Source organism: Pezoporus occidentalis, unplaced genomic scaffold (assembly GCF_034315485.1).
Source record: "Pezoporus occidentalis ecotype Australia unplaced genomic scaffold, CSIRO_AGI_Poc_V1 ctg533, whole genome shotgun sequence".
NCBI lineage: Eukaryota > Metazoa > Chordata > Aves > Psittaciformes > Psittacidae > Pezoporus > Pezoporus occidentalis.
Genome location: NW_026915870.1, coordinates 55711 through 81732, shown reverse-complemented (window position 1 = coordinate 81732; position 26022 = coordinate 55711). Strand labels below are relative to the sequence as shown.

At 55.4% G+C, this 26022-nt stretch overlaps 1 protein-coding gene across 1 annotated transcript; it reads right to left on the bottom strand.

The window, feature by feature from the left end:
• Positions 1 to 726: 726 nt before the first annotated feature.
• LOC134173567 (sodium/potassium-transporting ATPase subunit alpha-3) lies at positions 727 to 25385 on the bottom strand (the record flags this gene model as incomplete). The annotated part of the gene is made up of 9 exons (XM_062637684.1): positions 727 to 804; positions 1350 to 1441; positions 3469 to 3570; positions 5388 to 5518; positions 15227 to 15372; positions 18030 to 18153; positions 19762 to 19916; positions 20023 to 20191; positions 25221 to 25385. Coding segments are annotated over 9 exons (1113 nt in total), but the record flags the coding sequence as incomplete, so codon positions are not given.
• Between the last annotated feature and the right edge of the window lie 637 nt (positions 25386 to 26022).

Genomic DNA, 26022 nt, shown 5'->3' with positions numbered 1-26022 from the left:
AACCCTCCCCCAACCACCCCCAAAACCACCCCAAAATCCCCCCAAAACCACCCAAAACCCCCCCAAAACCACCCCAAAACCACCCCACCCCCCCAACCCCCCCCTTTTTACCCCCCCTTCAGCCCCGTTCTCCCCTCCCCCCATTCACGTTCACCTGCTGACGTCATCACTTTCACTTTTAATGAAGTTTTTTGTGGTTTTTTTTCCCATTTCCCCCCCCCCCCCCCCGCCCCTTTTTATTTTTTTTAAATTTTTTTTTATTTTTTTCTCCTTTTTTCCCCGGGAATTTTATTTTTTTTGAATTTTTTTTTTTTTTTTTGAAATTTTTTTTTATTTTTTTTTCTCACGACGACAAAAATTTTTTTTTTTTTTAAACCGTTTTTTTTGTTGGGGGGGAGGGGGAGGGGGAGGGGCGAGGACCCCCCCCCAAAAAACCCCTCCCCCACCCCCCCTCCCCTTCCAACCCCTCCCCCCCCATAAGGCGAAGCGCCCCTCCCCCCTCCCCATAGAGCTCAATGGGGGTGGGGCTTAAAGGGGGGCGGGGCTTAAATTGGGGATGGGCTTAAAGGGGGAGGGGCTTAAATGGGGGTGGGGCTTAAAGGGGGTGGGGGTTAAAGGGGGGTTGTGCCCCCCCCTTGGGCTTTTTTTTGGGGGAAAAAAAGCGTTTTTTGGGTGTTTTTGGGTGTATTTGGGTGTTTTGGGGTGTTTTTGGGTGTTTTTGGGGTGTTTTTGGGGTGTTTTGGGGTGTTTTTGGGGTTCCGGTTTGGGGGGGGTCTCAGTAGTAGGTTTCTTTCTCGACCCAACCTGTAGGAGAGATGGGAGAGGGGGGGTTCAAGGCACCCCTAAAAGCCCCATAGACACCCATAGGACCCCATAGACACCCATAGGACCCCATAGATACCCCATAGACCCCCATAGGACCCCCATAGACCCCCATAGAACCCCCAAGACTCCCCCTATGCCCCTTAGGACCCCCCTTAGGACCCCATAGACCCCCATAGACCCACATAGACCCACATAGACCCCCAGGACCCCCAAGCCCCCCTCCTTGGGTACCACTACCCATGCTCAGGGATGAAGGATGCCCCACATAGACCCCACATAGACCCCCATAGACCCCCATAGACCCACATAGACCCCCATAGACCCCCATAGACGCCCCATAGACCCCCCAGGACCCCCAAGCCCCCCTCCTTGGGTACCACTACCCAGAGGATGCTCAGGGATGAAGGATGCTGCTCCCCCCCTTAGGACCCCATAGACCCCCCATCGACCCCCATAGCCCCCCATAGACCCCCATAGCCGCCCCATAGCCGCCCCATAGCCGCCCCATAGCCCCCCATTCCCACCTCCGGGGTTGCGGCGGAGGATGAGCTTGCGGATCTCATCATAGACGAAGATGAGGAAGCTGTAGGGGAAGGCGCAGAACCACCAGCTCGGCCTGGGGGGGATAGAAAACATGGCTAAATCACCCCAAAAACGGTTAAATTCACCCCAAAAATGCTTAAATTCACCCCCAAAACGGTTAAATCACCCCAAAAACGGTTAAATTCACCCCAAAAATGGTTAAATCACCCCAAAAACGGTTAAATTCACCCCAAAAACGGTTAAATCACCCCAAAAACGATTAAATCACCCCAAAAACGCTTAAATTCACCCCAAAAACGGTTAAATCATCCCAAAACTGCTTAAATTCACCCCAAAAACGCTTAAATTCACCCCAAAAAGGGTTAAATCCACCCCAAAAATGGGTTAAATCACCCCAAAACCGCTTAAATTCACCCCCAAAACGCTTAAATTCACCCCAAAAAGGGTTAAATCACCCCAAAAACGGTTAAATCACCCCAAAAACGCTTAAATTCACCCAGAAAATGGTTAAAGCACCCCAAAAACGGTTAAATCAACCCAAAAACGCTTAAATTCACCCCAAAACGGTTAAATCACCCAAAAAATGCTTAAATTCACCCCAAAAATGGTTAAATCACCCCAAAAACGGTTTAATCACCCCCAAAACGGTGAAATCACCCCAAAAACGCTTAAATTCACCCCAAAAACGGTTAAATCACCCCAAAAACGGTTAAATTCAACCCAAAAACGGTTAAATCACCCCAAAAAGGAGTTAAATTACCCCAAAAATGCTTAAATTCACCCCAAAAACGGTTAAATCACCCCAAAAACGCTTAAATTCACCCCCAAAACGGTTAAATCAGCCCCAAAAGCTTAAATTCACCCCAAAAAGGGTTAAATTCACCCCAAAAACGGTTAAATCACCCCAAAATTGCTTACATTCACCCCAAAAACGGTGAAATCACCCCCAAAAATGGTTAAATTCACCCCCAAAACGGTTAAATTCACCCCAAAAATGGGTTGAATCCACCCCAAACCCATCCTCAGGGCATTCAAGACCCAGAACACCCCCAAACACCCCATGGAGTTCCTTAGGACCCCATAGAACCCCATAGACCCCTATAGCCCCCCATAGATGCCCCATAGACACCCCATAGACACCCCATAGACACCCCATAGCCCCCCCATAGACCCCTATAGACATAGCCGCCCCCATAGACACCCCATAGACCCCCATAGACCCCATAGACACCCCATAGACCCCCCATAGACCCCCATAGACACCCCATAGACCCCCCATAGAGCCCCATAGCCCCCCATAGCCCCCCATAGACCCCTTCAGGACCCCCAAGCCTCCCCCTTGGGTACCACTACCCAAAGGATGCTCAGGGACGAAGGATGCTGCTCTCCCCCTTAGGACCCCATAGACCCCTATAGACCCCCCATAGACACCCCATAGACCCCTATAGACACCCCATAGACCCCTTTAGACGCCCCATAGACCCCCATAGAGCCCCATAGCCCCCCATAGACCCCCATAGACCCCCCCCTTAGGACCCCCAAGCCCCTCCTTGGGTACCACTACCCAGAGGATGCTCAGGGACGAAGGATGCTGCTCCCCCACTTACGACCCCATAGAACCCCATAGACCCCCCATAGACCCCCATAGACCCCCATAGCCCCCCATAGACCCCCCATAGACCCCCACAGACCCCCATAGAGACCCCATAGCCCCCCATAGACCCCCATAGACCCCCCCCTTAGGACCCCCAAGCCCCTCCTTGGGTACCACTACCCAAAGGATGCTCAGGGATGAAGGATGCTGCTCCCCCAATTAGGACCCCATAGAACCCCATAGACCCCCATAGACCCCCATAGACCCCTATAGACCCCCATAGATGCCCCATAGCCCCCCATAGACCCCCACCTTAGGACCCCCAAGCCTCCCCCTTGGGTACCACTACCCAGAGGATGCTCAGGGATGAAGGATGCTGCTCCCCCCCTTAGGACCCCATAGAACCCCATAGACGCCCCATAGACCCCCATAGACCCCTATAGACACCCCATAGCCGCCCCATAGCCGCCCCATAGCGCCCCAAAAGTGGGGTCCCCCCCGCTTACTTGAGGGGGTACATGCGCAGAGCCACGTCCATGCCAGGGCAATAGGAGAGGAAGGCGGCCAATGCCGTCTCCTCAAAGAGCCCAAAAATGAGGATCTTATTCCTAAAAAAAAGGGGGGGGGGGGCACAAAGAGCATCACCCCCAAAAGCCACAGCCCCACAACCCACCCCGGCACCCCCCTGTGCCCCCCAATATCGAGAGACCCCCATAAAGCATCTCCAGGGATGCAGGATGCTGCGGCTTCTTTGGGTACCACCAGCAAAAGGATGCTCAGGGATGCAGGATGCTGCTGCTTCCTTGGGTACCACAAGCCCATAGGATGCTATGGGGCACAGGATGCTGCTCCCTCCTTGGGTACCACCACCCCATAGGATGCTATGGGGCACAGGATGCTGCTTCCTCCTTGGGTACCACAACCCCATAGGATGCTATGGGGCACAGGATGCTGCTTCCTCCTTGGGTACCACCACCCCATAGGATGCTATGGGACACGGGATGCTGCTCCCTCCTTGGGTACCACAACCCCATAGGATGCTATGGGGCACAGGATGCTGCTCCCTCCTTGGGTACCAGCACCCCATAGGATGCTATGGGGCGCAGGATGCTGCTCCTTCCTTGGGTACCACCACCCCATAGGATGCTATGGGGCACAGGATGCTGCTCCCCCCTTGGGTACCACCACCCCATAGGATGCTATGGGGCACGGGATGCTGCTGCTTCCTTGGGTACCACAACCCCATAGGATGCTATGGGGCACAGGATGCTGCTCCTTCCTTGGGTACCACAACCCCATAGGATGCTATGGGGCACAGGATGCTGCTCCCTCCTTGGGTACCACAACCCATAGGATGCTATGGGGCGCAGGATGCTGCTCCTTCCTTGGGTACCACAACCGCATAGGATGCTATGGGGCACAGGATGCTGCTCCTTCCTTGGGTACCACCACCCTATAGGATGCTATGGGGCACAGGATGCTGCTCCCTCCTTGGGTACCACCACCCCATAGGATGCTATGGGGCACAGGATGCTGCTACCTCCTTGGGTACCATCACCCCATAGGATGCTATGGGGCACAGGATGCTGCTCCCTCCTTGGGTACCACCACCCCATAGGATGCTATGGGGCACAGGATGCTGCTCCCTCCTTGGGTACAAGCACCCCATAGGATGCTATGGGGCACAGGATGCTGCTCCCCCTTTGGGTACCACAACCCATAGGATGCTATGGGGCACAGGATGCTGCTCTTTCCTTGGGTACCACCACCCCATAGGATGCTATGGGGCACAGGATGCTGCTTCCTTGGGTACCACAACCCCATAGGATGCTATGGGGCACAGGACGCTGCTGCTTCCTTGGGTACCAGCACCCCATAGGATGCTCAGGGATGCAGGATGCTGCTCCCTCCTTGGGTACCACCACCCCACCGATGCTCAGGGATGCAGGATGCTGCTTCCCCCTTGGGTACCACCACCAAAAGGATGCTCAGGGATGCAGGATGCTGCTCCCTCCTTGGGTACCACAACCCCATAGGATGCTCAGGGATGCAGGATGCTGCTCCCTCCTTGGGTACCACAACCCCATAGGATGCTCAGGGATGCAGGATGCTGCTTCCTCCTTGGGTACCACCACCCCATAGGATGCTATGGGATGCAGGATGCTGCTTCCCCCTTGGGTACCGCTACCCCACCGATGCTCAGGGATGCAGGATGCTGCTTCCCCCTTGGGTACCACCACCAAAAGGATGCTCAGGGATGCAGGATGCTGCTCCCTCCTTGGGTACCACCACCAAAAGGATGCTCAGGGATGCAGGATGCTATTTCCCTCGGGTTTTTTACCTCCCCCCCCTAACTTTTTGGGGTCCCCTTGAATTTTGGGGGGTTCCCCTTGAATTTTGGGGGGTTCCCGTCCCTCCCCCTTACTTCATGCCCTGCTGGAAGACGGAGTTGCGCCGGGTCTTGCAGATGATGAGGTCTGCCCATTGCACCACCACGATGCTGACGAAGAAAGCCGTGTGGCACGTGAACTCCACCACCTTCCGCTGCTCATAGGTCTGTGGTTGGGGGGGGGACACCCCGGAAATGACGTCAGAAGCACCCCAAAAACACCCCCCCCACACCCACCTATAGGGTGTCCCTCTATTGGGGTGTATAGGGGAAGGGTTGGGTTGATATAGGGGGGGGATTAGGGGGTAGAGAGCAGTATTAGGGGTGAAGGGACACCCCCCCATTATGGGTATTGGGGTGCTGGGATGCACTGCTGCAATGGGGTGCTATGGGGTGCAATGGGGTGCTATGGGGTAATAGGGGTGCTATGGGGTGCAATGGGGTGCTATGGAATGCTATAGGGTAATAGGGGTTCTATGGGGTGCTATGGGGTGCAATGGTGTAATAGGGGTGCTATGGGGGGCAATGGGGTGCTATGGAATGCTATAGGGCAATAGGGGTGCTATGGAAGGCAATGGGGTGCTATGGGGTGCAATGGGGTGCTATAGGGTGCAATGGGGTGCTCTGGAATGCTATAGGGTAATAGGGGTGCTATGGGGTGCAATGGGGTGCTGTGGAATGCTAGAGGGCAATAGGGGTGCTATGGAGGGCAATAGGGTGCTATGGGGGGCAATGGGGTGCTATGGGGTGCAATGGGTTAATAGGGGTGCTATGGGGTGCTATGGGGTGCTATGGAATGCTATAGGGCAATAGGGTTTTATGGAGGGCAATAGGGTGCTATGGGGTGCAATGGGGTGCTGTGGAATGCTATAGGGCAATAGGGGTGCTATGGGGTGCAATGGGGTGCTATGGAATGCTAGAGGGCAATAGGGGTGCTATGGAAGGCAATGGGGTGCTATGGAATGCTATAGGGCAATAGGGTGCTATGGGGTGCAATGGGGTGCTATGGAATGCTATAGGGCAATAGGGGGTGCTATGGAGGGCAATGGGGTGCTATGGGGTGCAGTGGGGTGCTATGGAATGCTATAGGGCAATAGGGGTGTTATGGGGTGCAATGGGGTGCTATGGAATGCTATAGGGCAATAGGGGTGCTATGGGGTGCAATGGGGTGCTATGGAATGCTATAGGGCAATAGGGGTGCTATGGGGTGCAATGGGGTGCTCTGGAATGCTATAGGGGTGCTATGGGTGCAATAGGGTGCTATGGGGTGCAATGGGGTAATAGGGATGCTATGGGGTGCAATGGGGTGCTGTGGAATGCAATAGGGCAATAGGGGTGCTATGGGGTGCAATGGGGTGCTATGGAATGCTATAGAGCAATAGGGGTGCTATGGGGTGCTGTGGAATGCTATAGGGCAATAGGGGTGCTATGGAGGGCAATGGGGTGCTATGGAATGCTATAGGGCAATAGGGTGCTATGGGGTGCAATGGGGTGCTATGGAATGCTATAGGGCAATAGGGGGTGCTATGGAGGGCAATGGGGTGCTATGGGGTGCAGTGGGGTGCTATGGAATGCTATAGGGCAATAGGGGTGTTATGGGGTGCAATGGGGTGCTATGGAATGCTATAGGGCAATAGGGGTGCTATGGGGTGCAATGGGGTGCTATGGAATGCTATAGGGCAATAGGGGTGCTATGGGGTGCAATGGGGTGCTCTGGAATGCTATAGGGGTGCTATGGGTGCAATAGGGTGCTATGGGGTGCAATGGGGTAATAGGGATGCTATGGGGTGCAATGGGGTGCTGTGGAATGCAATAGGGCAATAGGGGTGCTATGGGGTGCAATGGGGTGCTATGGAATGCTATAGAGCAATAGGGGTGCTATGGGGTGCTGTGGAATGCTATAGGGCAATAGGGGTGCTATGGAGGGCAATGGGGTGCTATGGGGTGCAATGGGGTGCTATGGTATGCTCTAGGGCAATAGGGTGCTATAGGGGGCAATGGGGCGCTATAGGGTTCTATGGGGTGCTATGGGGTGCTATGAGGTTGCTATGGAGATACAGTGGGGTGTTATGGGGTGCTGAGCCCTCCCTGACTGCCCCACAGCTACAATATGGATTCTATGGGGTGCTATAGGGGGCAAAGGGGGTGCTATGGGGTATTATAGGGGTCTGTGGGGCGCTCAGCCCCTCAGACTGAGCCCCTGCCTCAATGGGGATGCTATGGGGCGCAATGGAGGGCAATGGGACGCAATGGGGCACAATGGAACGCTATCGGGTGCAATGGGTGCTATGGGGATGCTATAGGGCGCTATGGGGCGCAATGGGGCACTATTGAAGGCTATGGGGCGCTGTGGTGACACTATGGGGTGCTCTACGGTAAATAGGGCTCTATGGGGCGCTCTAATAGGGCGCGCTATGGGGCGAGCTATGGGGCACTGGTGACACTATGGGGTGCTCTACGTGCTATAGGGCACTATTGAACGCTATGGGGCGCTGTGGTGACACTATGGGGTGCTCTGTGCTATAGGGCACTATTGAACGCTATGGGGCGCTGTGGTGACACTATGGGGTGCTCTACGTGCTATAGGGCACTATTGAACGCTATGGGGCGCTGTGGAGACACTATGGGGTGCTCTATGGGGAATAGGGTTCTATGGGGTGCTGTAATAGGGCGTGCTATGGGGCGCGCTATGGGGCACTGGTGACACTATGGGGTGCTCTATGTGCTATAGGGCGCTATGGGGTGCAATGGAGGGCAATGGGGCACTATTGAATGCTATGGGGCACTGGTGACACTATGGGGTGCTCTACGTGCTATAGGGCACTATTGAACGCTATGGGGCACTATGGTGACGCTATGGGGTGCGCTGTGCTATAGGGCACTATTGAACGCTATGGGGCGCTGTGGTGACACTATGGGGTGCTCTACGGTAAATAGGGCTCTATGGGGCGCTCTAATAGGGTGCGCTATGGGGCACGCTATGGGGCACTGGTGACACTATGGGGTGCTCCGTGCTATAGGGCACTATTGAACGCTATGGGGCGCTGTGGTGACACTATGGGGTGCTCTACGGTAAATAGGGTTCTATGGGGTGCTCTAATAGGGCGCGCTATGGGGCGCGCTATGGGGCACTGTGGGGACACTATGGGGTGCTCAATGTGCTATAGGGCACTATGGGGTGCAATGGAGGGCAATGGGGCACTATTGAACGCTATGGGGCACTGTGGTGACACTATGGGGTCCTCTACGTGCTATAGGGCACTATTGAACGCTATGGGGCACTGTGGTGACACTATGGGGTGCTCTATGGGGAATAGGGCTCTATGGGGCTCTCTAATAGGGCGCGATATGGGGCGCGCTATGGGGCACTGGTGACACTATGGGGTGCTCTATGTGCTATGGGGCACTACTGGGCGCAATGGAGGGCAATGGGGCACTATTGAATGCTATGGGGCACTGGTGACACTATGGGGTGCTCTACGTGCTATAGGGCACTATTGAACGATATGGGGCGCTGTGGTGACACTATGGGGTGGGCTGTGCTATAGGGCACTATTGAACGCTATGGGGCGCTGTGGTGACACTATGGGGTGCTCTATGGGGAATAGGGCTCTATGGGGCGCTCTAAAGGGGCACACTATGGGGCGCGCTATAGGGCACTGTGGGGACACTATGGGGTGCTCAATGTGCTATAGGGCACTACGGGGCACAATGGAGGGCAATGGGGCACTATTGAACGCTATGGGGCACTGGTGACACTATGGGGTGCTCTGTGCTGTAGGGCGCTATGGGGTGCAATGGAGGGCAATGGGGCACCATGGAACGCTATGGGGCGCTGTGGTGACACTATGGGGTGCTCCGTGCTATAGGGCACTATTGAACGCTATGGGGCGCTGTGGTGACACTATGGGGTGGGCTGTGCTATAGGGCACTATTGAACGCTATGGGGCGCTGTGGTGACACTATGGGGTGCTCTGTGCTATAGGGCACTATTGAACGCTATGGGGCGCTGTGGTGACACTATGGGGTGCTCTATGGGGAATAGGGCTCTATGGGGTACTCTAATGGGGCACACTATGGGGCGCGCTATAGGGCACTGTGGGGACACTATGGGGTGCTCTATGTGCTATAGGGCACTACAGGGCTCAATGGAGGGCAATGGGGCACTATTGAACGCTATGGGGCACTGGTGACACTATGGGGTGCTCTACGGTAAATAGGGCTCTATGGGGCGCTCTAATAGGGCACGCTATGGGGCGCGCTATGGGGCACTGGTGACACTATGGGGTGCTCCGTGCTATAGGGCACTATTGAACGCTATGGGGCGCTGTGGTGACACTATGGGGTGCTCTGTGCTATAGGGTGCTATGGGGTGCAATGGAGGGCAATGGGGCACTATTGAACGCTATGGGGCACTATGGTGACGCTATGGGGTGTGCTGTGCTATAGGGCACTATTGAACGCTATGGGGCGCTGTGGTGACACTATGGGGTGCTCTACGGTAAATAGGGCTCTATGGGGCGCTCTAATAGGGCGCGCTATGGGGCACGCTATGGGGCACTGGTGACACTATGGGGTGCTCTATGTGCTATAGGGCGCTATGGTGTGCAATGAAGGGCAATGGGGCACCATTGAACGCTATGGGGCGCTGTGGTGACGCTATGGGGTGCTCTGTGCTATAGGGCACTATTGAAAGCTATGGGGCGCTGTGGTGACACTATGGGGTGCTCTGTGCTATAGGGCACTATTGAAAGCTATGGGGCGCTGTGGAGACACTATGGGGTGCTCTATGGGGAATAGGGCTCTATGGGGCGCTCTAAAGGGGCACGCTATGGGGCGCGCTATGGGGCACTGTGGGGATACTATGGGGTGCTCAATGTGCTATAGGGCACTACAGGGCACAATGGAGGGCAATGGGGCACTATTGAGCGCTATGGGGCACTGGTGACACTATGGGGTGCTCTGTGCTATAGGGCGCTATGGGGTGCAATGGAGGGCAATGGGGCACCATTGAACGCTATGGGGCGCTGTGGTGACACTATGGGGTGCTCTGTGCTATAGGGCACTATTGAACGCTATGGGGCACTATGGTGACGCTATGGGGTGCTCTGTGCTATAGGGCACTATTGCTGACTATGGGGTGCTATGGGGTGCTCTGTATGCTATACTGGTGACACTATGGGGTGCTCTATGTGCTATAGGGTGCTATGGGGTGCAATGGAGGGCAATGGGGCACTATTGAACGCTATGGGGCACTGCAGTGACACTCTGGAGCGCTCTATGGGGAATAGGGCTCTATGGGGCGCTCTAAAGGGGCACGCTATGGGGCGCGCTATGGGGCACTGGTGACACTATGGGGTGCTCTATGCGCTATGGGGCACTATGGGGTGCAATGGAGGGCAATGGGGCACTATCGAATGCTATGGGGCACTGGTGACACTATGGGGTGCTCTATGTGCTATAGGGCACTATGGGGTGCAATGGAGGGCAATGGGGCACCATTGAACGCTATGGGGCGCTGTGGTGACGCTATGGGGTGCTCTGTGCTAAGGGCACTATTGAACGCTATGGGGCGCTGTGGTGACACTATGGGGTGCTCTATGGGGAATAGGGCACTCTGGGCGCGATATGGGGCGCGCTATGGGGCACTGGTGACACTATGGGGTGCTCTATGTGCTATAGGGCACTATGGGGTGCAATGGAGGGCAATGGGGCACTATTGAACGCTATGGGGCACTGGTGACACTATGGGGTGCTCCGTGCTATAGGGCACTGTTGAACGCTATGGGGCGCTGTGGTGACGCTATGGGGTGCTCTATGTGCTATAGGGCACTATTGAACGCTATGGGGCGCTGTGGTGACACTCCAGAGCTCTCTAGGCTGAATAGTGCTCTATGGGGCGCCCTAATGGGGCTCGCTATGGGGCGCGCTATGGGGCGCTGTGGTGACACTATGGGGCGCTCTACGTGCTATAGGGCGCTATGGGGCTCAATGCAGGGCAATGGGGCGCTGTGGTGACACTCCGGAGAGCTCTACGGTGAATAGTGCTCTATGGGGCGCTCTGATCGGGCTCGCTATGGGGCGCGCTATGGGGCGCTGTGGTGACACTATGGGGTGCTCTACGTGCTATAGGGCACTACAGGGCTCAATGGAGGGCAATGGGGCACTGTGGTGACACTATGGAACGCTCTACACTGAATAGTGCTCTATGGGGCGCTCTAATGGGGCTCGCTATGGGGCGCGCTATGGGGCGCTGTGGCGACACTATGGGGTGCTCTGTGTGCTATAGGGCACTATGGAGCGCAATGGAGGGCAATGGGGCACTGTGGTGACACTATGGAACGCTCTACAGTGAATAGTGCTCTAATGGGGCTCGCTAGGGCGCGCTAATGGGGCGCTCTACGTGCTATAGGGCACTACGGAGCGCAATGGAGGGCAATGGGGCACTGTGGTGACACTATGGGGTGCTCTACGGTGAATAGTGCTCTATGGGGCGCTCTAATAGGGTGCGCTATGGGGCGCGCTATGGGGCACTGGTGACACTATGGGGTGCTCTATGTGCTATGGGGCACTATGGGGTGCAATGGAGGGCAATGGGGCACCATTGAACGCTATGGGGCGCTGTGGTGACACTATGGGGTGCTCTGTGCTATAGGGCACTATTGAACGCTATGGGGCGCTGTGGTGACACTATGGGGTGCTCTATGGGGAATAGGGCTCTATGGGGTGCTGTAATAGGGCACGCTATGGGGCGCGCTATGGGGCACTGGTGACACTATGGGGTGCTCTATGTGCTATAGGGTGCTATGGGGCTCAATGGAGGGCAATGGGGCACTGCGGTGACACTGTGGAACGCTCTACGGTGAATAGCGCTCAATGGGGGGCTATAATAGCATGCGCTATGGGGCACGCTATGGGGCGCTATGGGGCACTGGTGACACTATGGGGCGCTCTACGTGCTATGGGGCACTACAGGGAGCAATGGAGGGCAATGGGGCACTGTGGTGACACTATGGAACGCTCTACAGTGAATAGTGCTCTATGGGGCGCTCTAATGGGGCTCGCTATGGGGCGCGCTATGGGGCGCTGTGGTGACACTATGGGGCGCTCTACGTGCTATAGGGCACTACGGGGCTCAATGGAGGGCAATGGGGCACTGTGGTGACACTATGGAGTGCTCTACACTGAATAGCGCTCTATGGGGCGCTCTGATCGGGCTCGCTATGGGGCGCGCTATGGGGCGCTGTGGCGACACTATGGGGTGCTCTATGTGCTATAGGGCACTATGGAGCGCAATGGAGGGCAATGGGGCACTGTGGTGACACTATGGAACGCTCTACAGTGAATAGTGCTCTATGGGGCGCTCCAATGGGGCTCGCTATGGGGCGCTGTGGCGACACTATGGGGTGCTCTGTGCTATAGGGCACTATTGAACGCTATGGGGCACTGGTGACACTATGGGGTGCTCTATGGGGAATAGGGCTCTATGGGGCGCTCTAAAGGGGCGCGCTATAGGGCACTGTGGGGACACTATGGGGTGCTCAATGTGCTATAGGGCACTATGGGGTGCAATGGAGGGCAATGGGGCACTATTGAACGCTATGGGGCGCTGTGGAGACATTATGGGGTGCTCTACGGTAAATAGGGCTCTATGGGGCGCTCTAATAGGGCGCGCTATGGGGCGTGCTATGGGGCACTGTGGGGACACTATGGGGTGCTCAATGTGCTATAGGGCACTATGGGGTGCAATGGAGGGCAATGGGGCACTATTGAACGCTATGGGGCACTGGTGACACTATGGGGTGCTCTGTGCTATAGGGCACTATCGAACGCTATGGGGCGCTGTGGTGACACTATGGGGTGCTCTGTGCTATAGGGCACTGTTGAAAGCTATGGGGCGCTGTGGTGACACTATGGGGTGCTCTATGGGGAATAGGGCTCTATGGGGTACTCTAATAGGGCGCGCTATGGGGCACGCTATGGGGCACTGGTGACACTATGGGGCGCTCTACGTGCTATAGGGCACTATGGGGTGCAATGGAGGGCAATGGGGCACTGTGGTGACACTCCGGAGCGCTCTACGGTGAATAGGGCTCTATGGGGCGCTCTAATAAGGCATTCTATGGGGCTCTATGGGGCGCTATGGGGCACTATGGGGCGCTCTACGTGCTATAGGGCACTACAGGGCTCAATGGAGGGCAATGGGGCACTGTGGTGACACTGTGGAACGCTCTACACTGAATAGTGCTCTATGGGGCGCTCTGATCGGGCTCGCTATGGGGCACGCTATGGGGCATCGGTGACACTATGGGGCGCTCTACGTGCTATAGGGCACTACGGAGCGCAATGGAGGGCAATGGGGCACTGTGGCGACACTATGGAACGCTCTACAGAGAATAGTGCTCTATGGGGCGCTCAGATCGGGCTCGCTATGGGGCACGCTATGGGGCACTGGTGACGCTATGGGGCGCTCTACGTGCTATAGGGCACTACAGGGCTCAATGGAGGGCAATGGGGCGCTGTGGTGACACTCCGGAGCGCTCTACGGTGAATAGGGCTCTATGGGGCGCTCTAATAAGGCATTCTATGGGGCTCTATGGGGCGCTATGGGGCGCTATGGGGCACTATGGGGCGCTCTACGTGCTATAGGGCACTACGGAGCGCAATGGAGGGCAATGGGGCACTGTGGTGACACTATGGAACGCTCTACGCTGAATAGTGCTCTATGGGGCGCTCTGATTTGGCTCGCTATGGGGCACGCTATGGGGCACTGGTGACACTATGGGGCGCTCTACATGCTATAGGGCGCTATGGGGCACTATTGAACGCTATGGGGCACTGTGGTGACACTATGGAACGCTCTATGCTGAATAGTGCTCTATGGGGCACTCTGATCGGGCTCGCTATGGGGCGCTATGGGGCACTGGTGACACTATGGGGCGCTCTATGTGCTATAGGGCACTATGGGGCACTATTGAACGCTATGGGGCACTGCGGTGACACTCCGGAGCGCTCTATGCTGAATAGTGCTCTATGGGGCGCTCTGATCGGGCTCGCTATGGGGCGCGCTATGGGGCACTGGTGACACTATGGGGCGCTCTACATGCTATAGGGCACTACGGAGCGCAATGGAGCGCAATGGGGCACTGTGGTGACACTATGGAGTGCTCTACGGTGAATAGTGCTCTATGGGGCGCTCTAATGGGGCTCGCTATGGGGCGCGCTATGGGGCGCTGTGGTGACACTATGGGGCGCTCTACATGCTATAGGGCACTACGGAGTGCAATGGAGCGCAATGGGGCACTGTGGTGACACTCCGGAGCGCTCTATGGTGAATAGGGCTCTATGGGGCGCTCTAATAAGGCATGCTATGGGGCGCTATGGGGCGCTATGGGGCACTATGGGGCGCTCTACGTGCTATAGGGCACTATGGAGCGCAATGGAGGGCAATGGGGCGCTGTGGTGACACTATGGAGTGCTCTACGTTGAATAGCGCTCAATGGTGGGCTATAACAGCGTGCGCTATGGGGCGCGCTATGGGGCGCGCTATGGGGCACTGGTGACACTATGGGGCCCTCTACGTACTATAGGGCACTACGGAGCGCAATGGGGCACTGTGGTGACACTCCGGAGCGCTCTACGCTAATTAGCGCTCAATGGGGGGCTATAACAGCGTGCGCTATGGGGCGCGCTATGGGGCGCGCTATGGGGCACTGGTGACACTATGGGGCGCTCTACGCGCTATAGGGCACTACGGAGCGCATTGGGGCACTGTGGTGACACTATGGAGTGCTCTACGTTGAATAGCTCTCAATGGGGGGCTATAACAGCGTGCGCTATGGGGCGCGCTATGGGGCGCGCTATGGGGCACTGACCCACTGCTGCCCATAGGAGTCCTCCAGGTCGTTGACGGTGCGGTCGTCCCAACGCAAGCGGATCCCGACGAGGCGGGAGGGAAGGAACCCGTTTTCCGCCAGGATCACGAAGTAGGCGAAGAACCCCCCAAGTGCCTGGATCATCCCTAGGGAATGTGGGGCGGAAAAGTGGGGCTGAACCCCCATATCGCGGCCCTGAACCCCCATATCGCGGCCCTGAACCCCCATATCGCGGCTCTGAACCCCCATATCGCACCCCTGAACCCCCATATCGCGGCTCTGAACCCCCATATCGCGGCTCTGAACCCCCATATCGCACCCCTGAACCCCCATATCGCGGCTCTGAACCCCCATATCGCACCCCTGAACCCCCATATCGCGGCCCTGAACCCCCATATCGCGGCTCTGAACCCCCATATCGCGGCCCTGAACCCCCATATCGCGGCTCTGAACCCCCATATCGCGGCCCTGAACCCCCATATCGCGGCTCTGAACCCCCATATCGCGGCTCTGAACCCCCATATCGCGGCCCTGAACCCCCATATCGCGGCTCTGAACCCCATATCGCGGCTCTGAACCCCCATATCGCGGCTCTGAACCCCCATATCGCGGCTCTGAACCCCCATATCGCGGCTCTGAACCCCCATATCGCGGCTCTGAACCCCCATATCGCGGCCCTGAACCCCCATATCGCGGCCCTGAACCCCCATATCGCGGCTCTGAACCCCCATATCGCGGCTCTGAACCCCCATATCGCGGCTCTGAACCCCCATATCGCGGCCCTGAACCCCCATATCGCACCCCTGAACCCCCATATCGCGGCCCTGAACCCCCATATCGCGGCCCTGAACCCCCATATCGCGGCTCTGAACCCCCATATCGCGCGGCTCTGAACCCCCATATCGCGGCTCTGAACCCCCATATCGCGGCCCTGAACCCCCATATCGCGGCTCTGAACCCCCATATCGCGGCCCTGAACCCCCATATCGCTCCCCTGAACCCCCATATCGCACCCCTGAACCCCCATATCGCGGCTCTGAACCCCCATATCGCGGCCCTGAACCCCCATATCGCGGCCCTGAACCCCCATATCGCGGCCCTGAACCCCCATATCGCGGCCCTGAACCCCCATATCGCGGCTCTGAACCCCCATATCGCGGCTCTGAACCCCCATATCGCGGCTCTGAACCCCCATATCGCGGCTCTGAACCCCCATATCGCGGCCCTGAACCCCCATATCGCGGCTCTGAACCCCCATATCGCACCCCTGAACCCCCATATCGCGGGCCTGAACCCCCATATCGCGGCCCTGAACCCCCATATCGCGGCTCTGAACCCCCATATCGCGGGTCTGAACCCCCATATCGCGGCCCTGAACCCCCATATCGCGGGTCTGAACCCCAATATCGCACCCCTGAACCCCCATATCGCGGCTCTGAACCCCAATATCGTGGCCCTGAACCCCCATATCGCGGCTCTGAACCCCAATATCGTGGCCCTGAACCCCCATATCGAACACCTCAAGCCCTATATCGCACCCCTGAACCCCCATATCGCGCCCCTGAACCCCATATCGCCTCCTATATCCTGATATTGCCTCCTATATCCCGATATCTCACTTCCCCCCACCCATATCGCCCCCTTTCTCCCCCATATTGCTTCCTATATCCCGATATCTCACTTCCCCCTCCCCATATCGCACCCTTTCTCCCCCATATCGCCCCCTATATCCCGATATCTCACCTATCCCCTCCCCCCTATATCCCGATATCGCACTTCCTTTCCCCCCATATCGCCCCCTTTCTCCCCCATATCGCCTCCTATATCCCGATATCTCACTTCCCCCTCCGCATATAGCACCCATATCGCCCCCTTTCTCCCCCATATCGCCCCCTATATCCCGATATCTCACTTCCCCCTCCCCATATCGCCCCCTTTCTCCCCCATATCGCCTCCTATATCCCGATATCTCACTTCCCCTCCCCATATCGCACCCTTTCTCCCCCATATCGCCTCCTATCGCTCACTATATACCGATATCTCACTTCCCCCTCCCCTCCCCCCTATATCCCGATCTCACTTCCCCCTCCCCATTCTCCCCATATCGCCCCCTTTCTCCCCCATATCGCCCCCATATCGCCCCCTATATCCCGATATCTCACTTCCTCCCCCTTTCCCCCCATATCGCACCCTTTTCTCCCCCATATCGCCCCCCCCCTCCCCATATTCACCCTTTCTCCCCATATATCCCCCCCATATCGCCTCCTATATATCTCACTTCCCCCTCCCCCCATATCGCCTCCTATATCCCGATATCTCACCTTCCCCTCCCCATATCGCGCCCTTTCTCCCCCATATCGCCCCCTATATCCCGATATCTCACTTCCCCCTCCCCATATCGCCCCTTTCTCCCCCATATCGCCCCCTATATCCCGATATCTCACTTCCCCCTCCCCATATCGCACCCTTTCTCCCCCATATCGCCCCCTTTCTCCCCCATATCGCCTCCTATATCCCGATATCTCACTTCCCCTCCCCATATCGATATCTCACTTCCCCTCCCCATATCGCACCCTTTCTCCCCCATATCGCTCCCTATATCCCGATATCTCACTTCCCCCTCCCCATATCGCACCCTTTCTCCCCCATATCGCCCCCTATATCCCGATATCTCACCTCCCCCTCCCCATATCGCCCCCTTTCTCCCCCATATCGCACCCTTTCTCCCCCATATCGCCCCCTATACCGCGACATCTCGCCCCCCCACTCCCCCGCGGCCCCTCCCACTATCGCGATAGCTCACCGATCTGCCCGTAGGCCATGCTAATGAGCCGTTCATTCACCAGCTTGTCCGAGCGGGGGTTCCGGGGCTGCCGCTTCATGATATCGCTTTCGGCTGCCTCATAGGCCAATGAGATAGCAGGGACCTGGTGGGGGGGGGGACGGGACACAATGTGGGGGGCACCCCACATGGGCACCCCTTAGGGGGGTCCCCAAGGTTTGGGGGTGCTCCTAAAAGGGGTTCCCCCCCCCTTTATGTGGGTCGTGGTATCCCCATAGCATCCCATGGTACCCCACTGCATCCCATTCGCACCCTATTGCCCTCCATAGCACCCCATATTGCCCTATAGCATCGCTCATAGGGGGATCTTGGGGGTCCCCAAAGCTTTGGGGGTGCTCCTAAAAGGGGTTCCCCCCCTTTATGTGGGTCGTGGTGTCCCCATAGCATCCCATGGTACCCCACTGCATCCCATTTGCACCCTATAGCCTTCCATAGCATCCCTATAGGGAGGTTCTTGGGGGTCCCACCATGGGACCTGGGCCCCATAGGGAGGACTTTTGGGGTCCCCAAAGCTTTGGGGGTGCTCCTAAAAGGGGTTCCCCCCTTTATGTGGGTCGTGGTGTCCCCATAGCATCCCCATAGCATCCCATGGTACCCCACTGCATCCCATTTGCACCCTATTGCCCTCCATAGCACCCCATATTGCCCTATAGCATCACTCATAGGGGGATCTTGGGGGTCCCCAAAGCTTTGGGGGTGCTCCTAAAAGGGTTTCCCCCCTTTATGTGGGTCGTGGTGTCCCCATAGCATCCCATGGTACCCCACTGCATCCCATTTGCACCCCATAGCCTTCCATAGCATCCCTATAGGGAGGTTCTTGGGGGTCCCACCATGGGGGATTGGGAGGTTCTGGGCCCCATAGGGAGGAACTTTGGGGTCCCCAAAGCTTTGGGGGTGCTCCTAAAAGGGGTTCCCCCCTTTATGTGGGTCGTGGTATCCCCATAGCATCCCATGGTACCCCACTGCACCCCATTTGCACCCTATAGCCTTCCATAGCATCCCTATAGGGAGGTTCTTGGGGGTCCCACCATGGGGGATTGGGAGTTTCTGGGCCCCATAGGGAGGAACTTTGGGGTCCCCAAAGCTTTGGGGGTGCTCCTAAGAGGGGGTCCCCCCCTTTATGTGGGTCGTGGTGTCCCCATAGCATCCCCATTGCATCCCATGGCACCCCACTGCACCCCATTTGCACCCTATAGCCTTCCATAGCATCCCTATAGGGAGGTTCTTGGGGGTCCCACCATGGGTGATTTGGGAGTTTCTGAGCCCCATAGGGAGGACTTTTGGGGTCCCCAAATCTTTGGGGGTGCTCCTAAAAGGGTTTCCCCCCTTTATGTGGGTCGTGGTGTCCCCATAGCATCCCATGGTACCCCACTGCATCCCATTTGCACCCTATTGCCCTCCATAGCACCCCATATTGCCCTATAGCATCGCTCATAGGGGGATCTTGGGGGTCCCCAAAGCTTTGGGGGTGCTCCTAAAAGGGGTTCCCCCCTTTATGTGGGTCCTGGTATCCCCATAGCATCCCATGGTACCCCACTGCATCCCATTTGCACCCTATAGCCTTCCATAGCATCCCTATAGGGAGGTTCTTGGGGGTCCCACCATGGGACCTGGGCCCCATAGGGAGGACTTTTGGGGTTCCCCAAATCTTTGGGGGTGCTCCTAAAAGTGGGGTTCCCCCCCCCAACCTCACCATGTCAGTGCCCAGGTCGATGCAGAGGATGGTGATGGTCCCTAGGGGCAGAGGGATGTTGGCCATGATGAAGAGGAGGAAAGGGGTGATCTCGGGGATGTTGCTGGTCAACGTGTAGGCAATGGACTTCTTGAGGTTGTCAAAGATCAGGCGGCCTGAAGACACGGGGATGGTCACCATTGGGGTGCATGTATCCATCCCCCCCCTTCATTTTTGCTCCCCTTCTCCCCATAGCGATGCCGCTATGGGTCCCGCACCGACCTTCCTCCACGCCGGTGACGATGGAGGCGAAGTTGTCGTCCAAGAGGATCATGTCGGCCGCTTGCTTGGAGACGTCGGAGCCGGCGATGCCCATGGCCACGCCGATGTCGGCCTTCTTCAACGCCGGCGAGTCGTTGACGCCGTCGCCCGTCACCGCCACGATGGCGCCCTAGGGGATGGGGATGTGGGGTTAGGGGGGGGTGATGGGGATGTGGGGAGCATCCTCATCGTGGTGGCACCTTGGGTACCATCTCCATGGTGATGGGGAGCATCCTCATCGTGGTGGCACCTTGGGTACCGTCTCCATGGTGATGGGGAGCATCCCCATCGTGGTGGCACCTTGGGTACCATCTCCATGGTGATGGGGATGTGGGGAGCATCCTCATCGTGGTGGCACCTTGGGTACCATCTCCATCTCCATGGTGATGCGGAGCATCCTCATCGTGGTGACACCTTGGGTACCATCTCCATGGTGATGGGGATGTGGGGAGCATCCTCATTGTGGTGGCACCTTGGGTACCATCTCCATCCCTATGGTGATGGGGAGCATCCTCATCATGGTGGCACCTTGGGTACCATCCCCATGGTGATGGGGAGCATCCTCATCGTGGTGGCACCTTGGGTACCGTCTCCATGGTGATGGGGATGTGGGGAGCATCCTCATCGTGGTGGCACCTTGGGTACCATCTCCATGGTGATGGGGATGTGGGGAGCATCCTCATCGTGGTGGCACCTTGGGTACCATCTCCATGGTGATGGGGATGTGGGGAGCATCCTCATCGTGGTGGCACCTTGGGTACCGTCTCCATGGTGATGGGGATGTGGGGAGCATCCTCATTGTGGTGGCACCTTGGGTACCATCTCCATGGTGATGGGGAGCATCCTCATCATGGTGGCACCTTGGGTACCATCTCCATGGTGATGGGGATGTGGGGAGCATCCTCATCGTGGTGGCACCTTTGGTACCATCTCCATGGTGATGGGGAGCATCCTCATCGTGGTGGCACCTTGGGTACCATCTCCATGGTGATGGGGAGCATCCTCATCGTGGTGGCACCTTGGGTACCATCTCCATGGTGATGGGGAGCATCCACATCATGGTGGCACCTTGGGTACCATCTCCATGGTGATGGGGATGTGGGGAGCATCCTCATCGTGGTGGCACCTTGGGTACCATCTCCATGGTGATGGGGATGTGAGGAGCATCCTCATCGTGGTGGCACCTTGGGTACCATCTCCATGGTGATGGGGATGTGGGGAGCATCCTCATCGTGGTGGCACCTTGGGTACCATCTCCATGGTGATGGGGATGTGGGGAGCATCCTCATCGTGGTGGCACCTTGGGTACCATCTCCATGGTGATGGGGAGCATCCTCATCGTGGTGGCACCTTGGGTACCATCTCCATGGTGATGGGGATGTGGGGAGCAGCCTCATCGTGGTGGCACCTTGGGTACCATCTCCATGGTGATGGGGATGTGGGGAGCATCCTCATCGTGGTGGCACCTTGGGTACCATCTCCATGGTGATGGGGAGCATCCTCATCGTGGTGGCACCTTGGGTACCATCTCCATCTCCATGGTGATGGGGAGCATCCTCATCGTGGTGGCACCTTGGGTACCATCTCCATGGTGATGGGGATGTGGGGAGCATCCTCATCGTGGTGGCACCTTGGGTACCATCTCCATCTCCATGGTGATGGGGAGCATCCTCATCGTGGTGGCACCTTGGGTACCATCTCCATGGTGATGGGGATGTGGGGAGCATCCTCATCATGGTGGCACCTTGGGTACCGTCTCCATGGCGATGGGGATGTGGGGAGCATCCTCATCGTGGTGGCACCTTGGGTACCATCTCCATCTCCATGGTGATGGGGAGCATCCTCATCGTGGTGACACCTTGGGTACCATCTCCATGGTGATGGGGATGTGGGGAGCATCCTCATCATGGTGGCACCTTGGGTACCGTCTCCATGGCGATGGGGAGCATCCTCATCGTGGTGGCACCTTGGGTACCATCTCCATGGTGATGGGGATGTGGAGAGCATCCTCATCGTGGTGGCATCTTGGGTACCATCTCCATGGTGATGGGGAGCATCCTCATCATGGTGACACCTTGGGTACTGTCTCCATGGTGATGGGGATGTGGGGAGCATCCTCATCGTGGTGGCACCTTGGGTACCATCTCCGTCTCCATGGTGATTGGGACATGGGGACCATGTGGGGTGGTTTTGGGGTGGTTTTGGGGTGGATTTGGGGTTTTTGGGGGGCTGTATTTGGTGTTGTCTGTTGCCCCTGGAGATGCTCTTTGGGCTGGTTTTGATGGAGGGTACTTTGGGGTGGTTTTGGGTGGTTTTGGGGTGGTTTTGGGGTTTTGGGGTGGTTTTGGGGTGGTTTAAGTGGTTTTGGGTGGTTTTGGGGTGCTTTAAGTGTTTTTTCGGGTGGTTTTAGGTGTTTTTTGGGTGGTTTTGGGTCATATTTGCACATCTCTACGGCCTCCGGAGACGCTGCTTGGGCTGGATTTGATGGGGGTTCCTGGGGGGCTTTGGGGTGATTTTGGGGTGGTTTTTCGGTGTTTTGGGGTGTTTTGGGTGATTTTGGGTGATTTTGGGGTGTTTTCTTGTTTTTTTCTCAGTGGTTTGAGGTGGTTTTGGCATTTTTGGGGTGATTTTAGGTGTTCCTTGGTGGTTTTGGGGATGTTTTGGGTATTTGAGATTGTTTTGAGGTGTTTTCAGGGTGTTCTTTTGTGGGTTTATGGTGTTTTAGGGTGTTTGGGGGGTTTGGAGTGTTTTGGGGTGTTTTATGGTATTTTCTGGGTGTTTTTGGGGTGTTTTAGGGTGTTTTTGTGTTTCAGGGTGTTTTTTTGTGGCTTTTCGGTGCTTTAGTGTGCTTTTTTTGTTGTTTTGGGGTGCTTTTTTGGTGGATTTCTTGTGTTCTATGGGGTTTGGGGGTGGTTTAAGGTGGTTTTGTGTTTTGGGGTGGTTTAGGCCTTTTTTGTGGTTTTGGGGTGGTTTTGTGTGTTTTAGGGTGGTTTTGGGGTATTTTAAGGTGTTTTGTGTGTTTTCGGGTGTTTTTTGGTGGTTTTGGGGTGTTTTGGGGGTAAGTTTTGGGTGGTTTTTGTGGTTTTGGGGTGTTTTGGGGGTAAGTTTTGGGTGTTTTTTGTGGTTTTGGGGTGTTTTTGGGCAAATTTTGGGTGGTTTTTGTGGTTTTGGGGTGGTTTGGGGTATTTTTGGGGGTGTTTTCGGCTGGTTTTGGGTGTTTTCGAATTGTTTTAGGGTGGTTTAGGTTGGTTTAGGGTTTTTTTTTTGAGTTTCTGCTGTGGTTTTGGTGTGGTTTAGGCTGTTTTTGAGGTGGTTTTGGTTGTTTTTGGGTGTTTTTGGTGTGTTTTAGGTTGTTTTGGGGGTGTTTCAGGGTGGTTTTGGTGTGTTTCAGGGTGGTTTTGGGGTGTTTCAGGGTGGTTTTGGGGTGTTTCAGGGTGGTTTTGGTGTGTTTTAGGTTGTTTTGGGGGTGTTTCAGGGTGGTTTTGGTGTGTTTTAGGGTGTTTTTGGGGTGTTTCAGGGTGGTTTTGGTGTGTTTTATGTTGGTTTTGGGGTGTTTCAGGGTGGTTTTGGTGTGTTTTTTTGTGTTTCGGGGTGGTTAAGCGTGGTTTAGAGTTGTTTTCAGTTGTTTTCGGGTGTTTTTTGTGTGTTTTAGGTTGTTTTGGGGGTGTTTTAGGGTGGTTTAGGGTTATTTTCGTGTGGTTTTGGTGTGCTTTAGGTTGTTTTTGGAGTGTTGGTTTTTTTGGGGTGTTTTGGGGTGTTTTGGTGCATTTTAGGTTGGTTTTGGGGTGTTTTCAGGTGGTTTTGGGTGCTTTGAGGTGTTTTGGGTGTTTTAGGTTGTTTTGGGTGTGTTTTAGGTTGTTTTTGGTGTTTTTTAGGTTGTTTTGGGGTGTTTTCGGGTGATTTTGGGGTGTTTTCAGGTGATTTGGGAGTGTTTTCAGTTGTTTTGGGGGTGTTTCTGGTTGGTTTTGGGGTGGTTTAGGTTGTCTTTGGTGTATTTTAGGTTGTTTTGGGGTGTTTTTGGGTTGTTTGTGTGTGGTTTCAGTTGTTTTTGGTGTGTTTTACGTTGTTTTTGGTGGTTTTAGGTTGTTTTGGGGTGTTTTCGTGTGATTTTGGGGTGCTTTCGCGTGATTTTGGGGTGTTTTTGGGTGATTTGGGAGTGTTTTCAGTTGTTTTGGGGGTGTTTCCGGTTGGTTTTGGGGTGTTTTAGGTTGTCTTTGGTGTATTTTAGGTGGTTTTGGGGTGATTTCATTTGGTTTGGGGGTGTTTTCAGTTGTTTTGGGGGTGTTTCCGGTTGGTGTGTTTTAGTTTTTTTTGGGGTGTTTTCGGGTGTTTTGGGGGCGTTTTGTGGTGGGTTTGGGTGTTTTGGTGTGTTTTATGTTTTCTTTGGTGTGTTTTAGGGTGGTTTGGGGCGGTTTTTGTGGGTTTTGGTGTGTTTTAGGTTGTTTTTGGTGTGTTTTTGCCTGTTTTTGGTGCATTTTAGGTTGGTTTTGGCTGTTCTCGGGGTTCTTTTGGGGAGTTTTGGGGCGGTTTTGGGTGTTTCGGTGTGGTTTGGGGTGTTTTTGGTGTGTTTTAGGTTGTTTCGGGGGTGTTTTCGGGGTGGTTTTGGGTGTTTTGGGGAGTTTTGGGGGTGTTTTGGGGGTGTTTTTGAGGTGTTTTGGGGTGTTTTGGGGTGGTTTTGGGGTGTTCTGGAGAGTTTTGGGGGGTTTTCGGGAGTTTTGGGGGTGTTTTCGGGGTGGTTTTGGGGGTGTTTTGGGAAGTTTTTGGGGTGCTTTCGGGGTGGTTTTGGGGTGTTCTGGGGAGTTTTGGGGGTGTTTTCGGGGTGGTTTTCGGGGTGTTTTGGGAAGTTTTGGGGGTGTTTTCGGGGTAGTTTTGGGTGTTTTGGGGGTGTTTTGGGGGTGTATTTGTGTGGTTTTGGGTGTTTTGGGGTGTTTTGCGGTGTTTTTGGTGTTTTTGGGTGTTTTTGGAAGTTTTTGGGGTGTTTTGGGGGTGTTTTGCTGTGTTTTTGGTTTTTGTGTGTGTTTTGGTGTATTTTGGGGTGTTTTGGGTTTTTTGTGTGTTTTTTGTGTTTTTGGGGTGTTTTTTGGCTGTTTTGGGGTGTTTTTTTGGTGTTTTTGTGTGTTTTTGGGGTGTTTTTTTGGTGTTTCCGGGTTCCCCCTCACCTGTCTCTGGCAGCCCTCGACGATGATGAGTTTCTGCTGCGGGGACGTGCGGGCGAAGACGATCTCGGTGTGGTTCTGCAGGATCTCATCGATCTGCTCCGAGCTCATGTCCTTCAGGTCCGTGCCGTGGATCACGCAGGCCTTGGCGTCCCTTCGGGGCAAAGGGGGGGGTCAGCACCCACGGATCCATAGGGGAAACCCCAAAATCCATAGGGAAAACCCCAAAATCCATAGGGATACCCCTCAAATCCATAGGGAAAACCCAAAATCCATAGGGATACCCCCAAAATCCATAGGGAAAACCCCCAAATCCATAGGGAAAACCCCCAAATCCATAGGGAAAACCCCAAAATCCATAGGGATACCCCTCAAATCCATAGGGAAACCTCAAAACCCATAGGGATACCCCCGAAAACCATAGGAATATCCTGAATCTATAGGGACAACCCTGCAATCCATAGGGATACCCCAAAATCCATAGGGAAACCTTAAAACCCATAGGGAAACCCCCAAATCCATAGGGAAAACTCCAAAATCCATAGGGATACCCCCAAAATCCATAGGGAAAACCCTGAAAGCCATAGGGATATCCTGGAATCCATAGGGAAATCCCCAAAATCCATAGGGAAAACCCCAAAATCCATAGGGAAATCCCCAAAATCCATAGGGGTACCCCTCAAATCCATAGGGAAAACCCCAAAATCCATAGGGAAAACCCCCAAATCCATAGGGAAAACCCCAAAATCCATAGGGAAAACCCCAAAATCCATAGGGATACCCCTCAAATCCATAGGGAAAACCC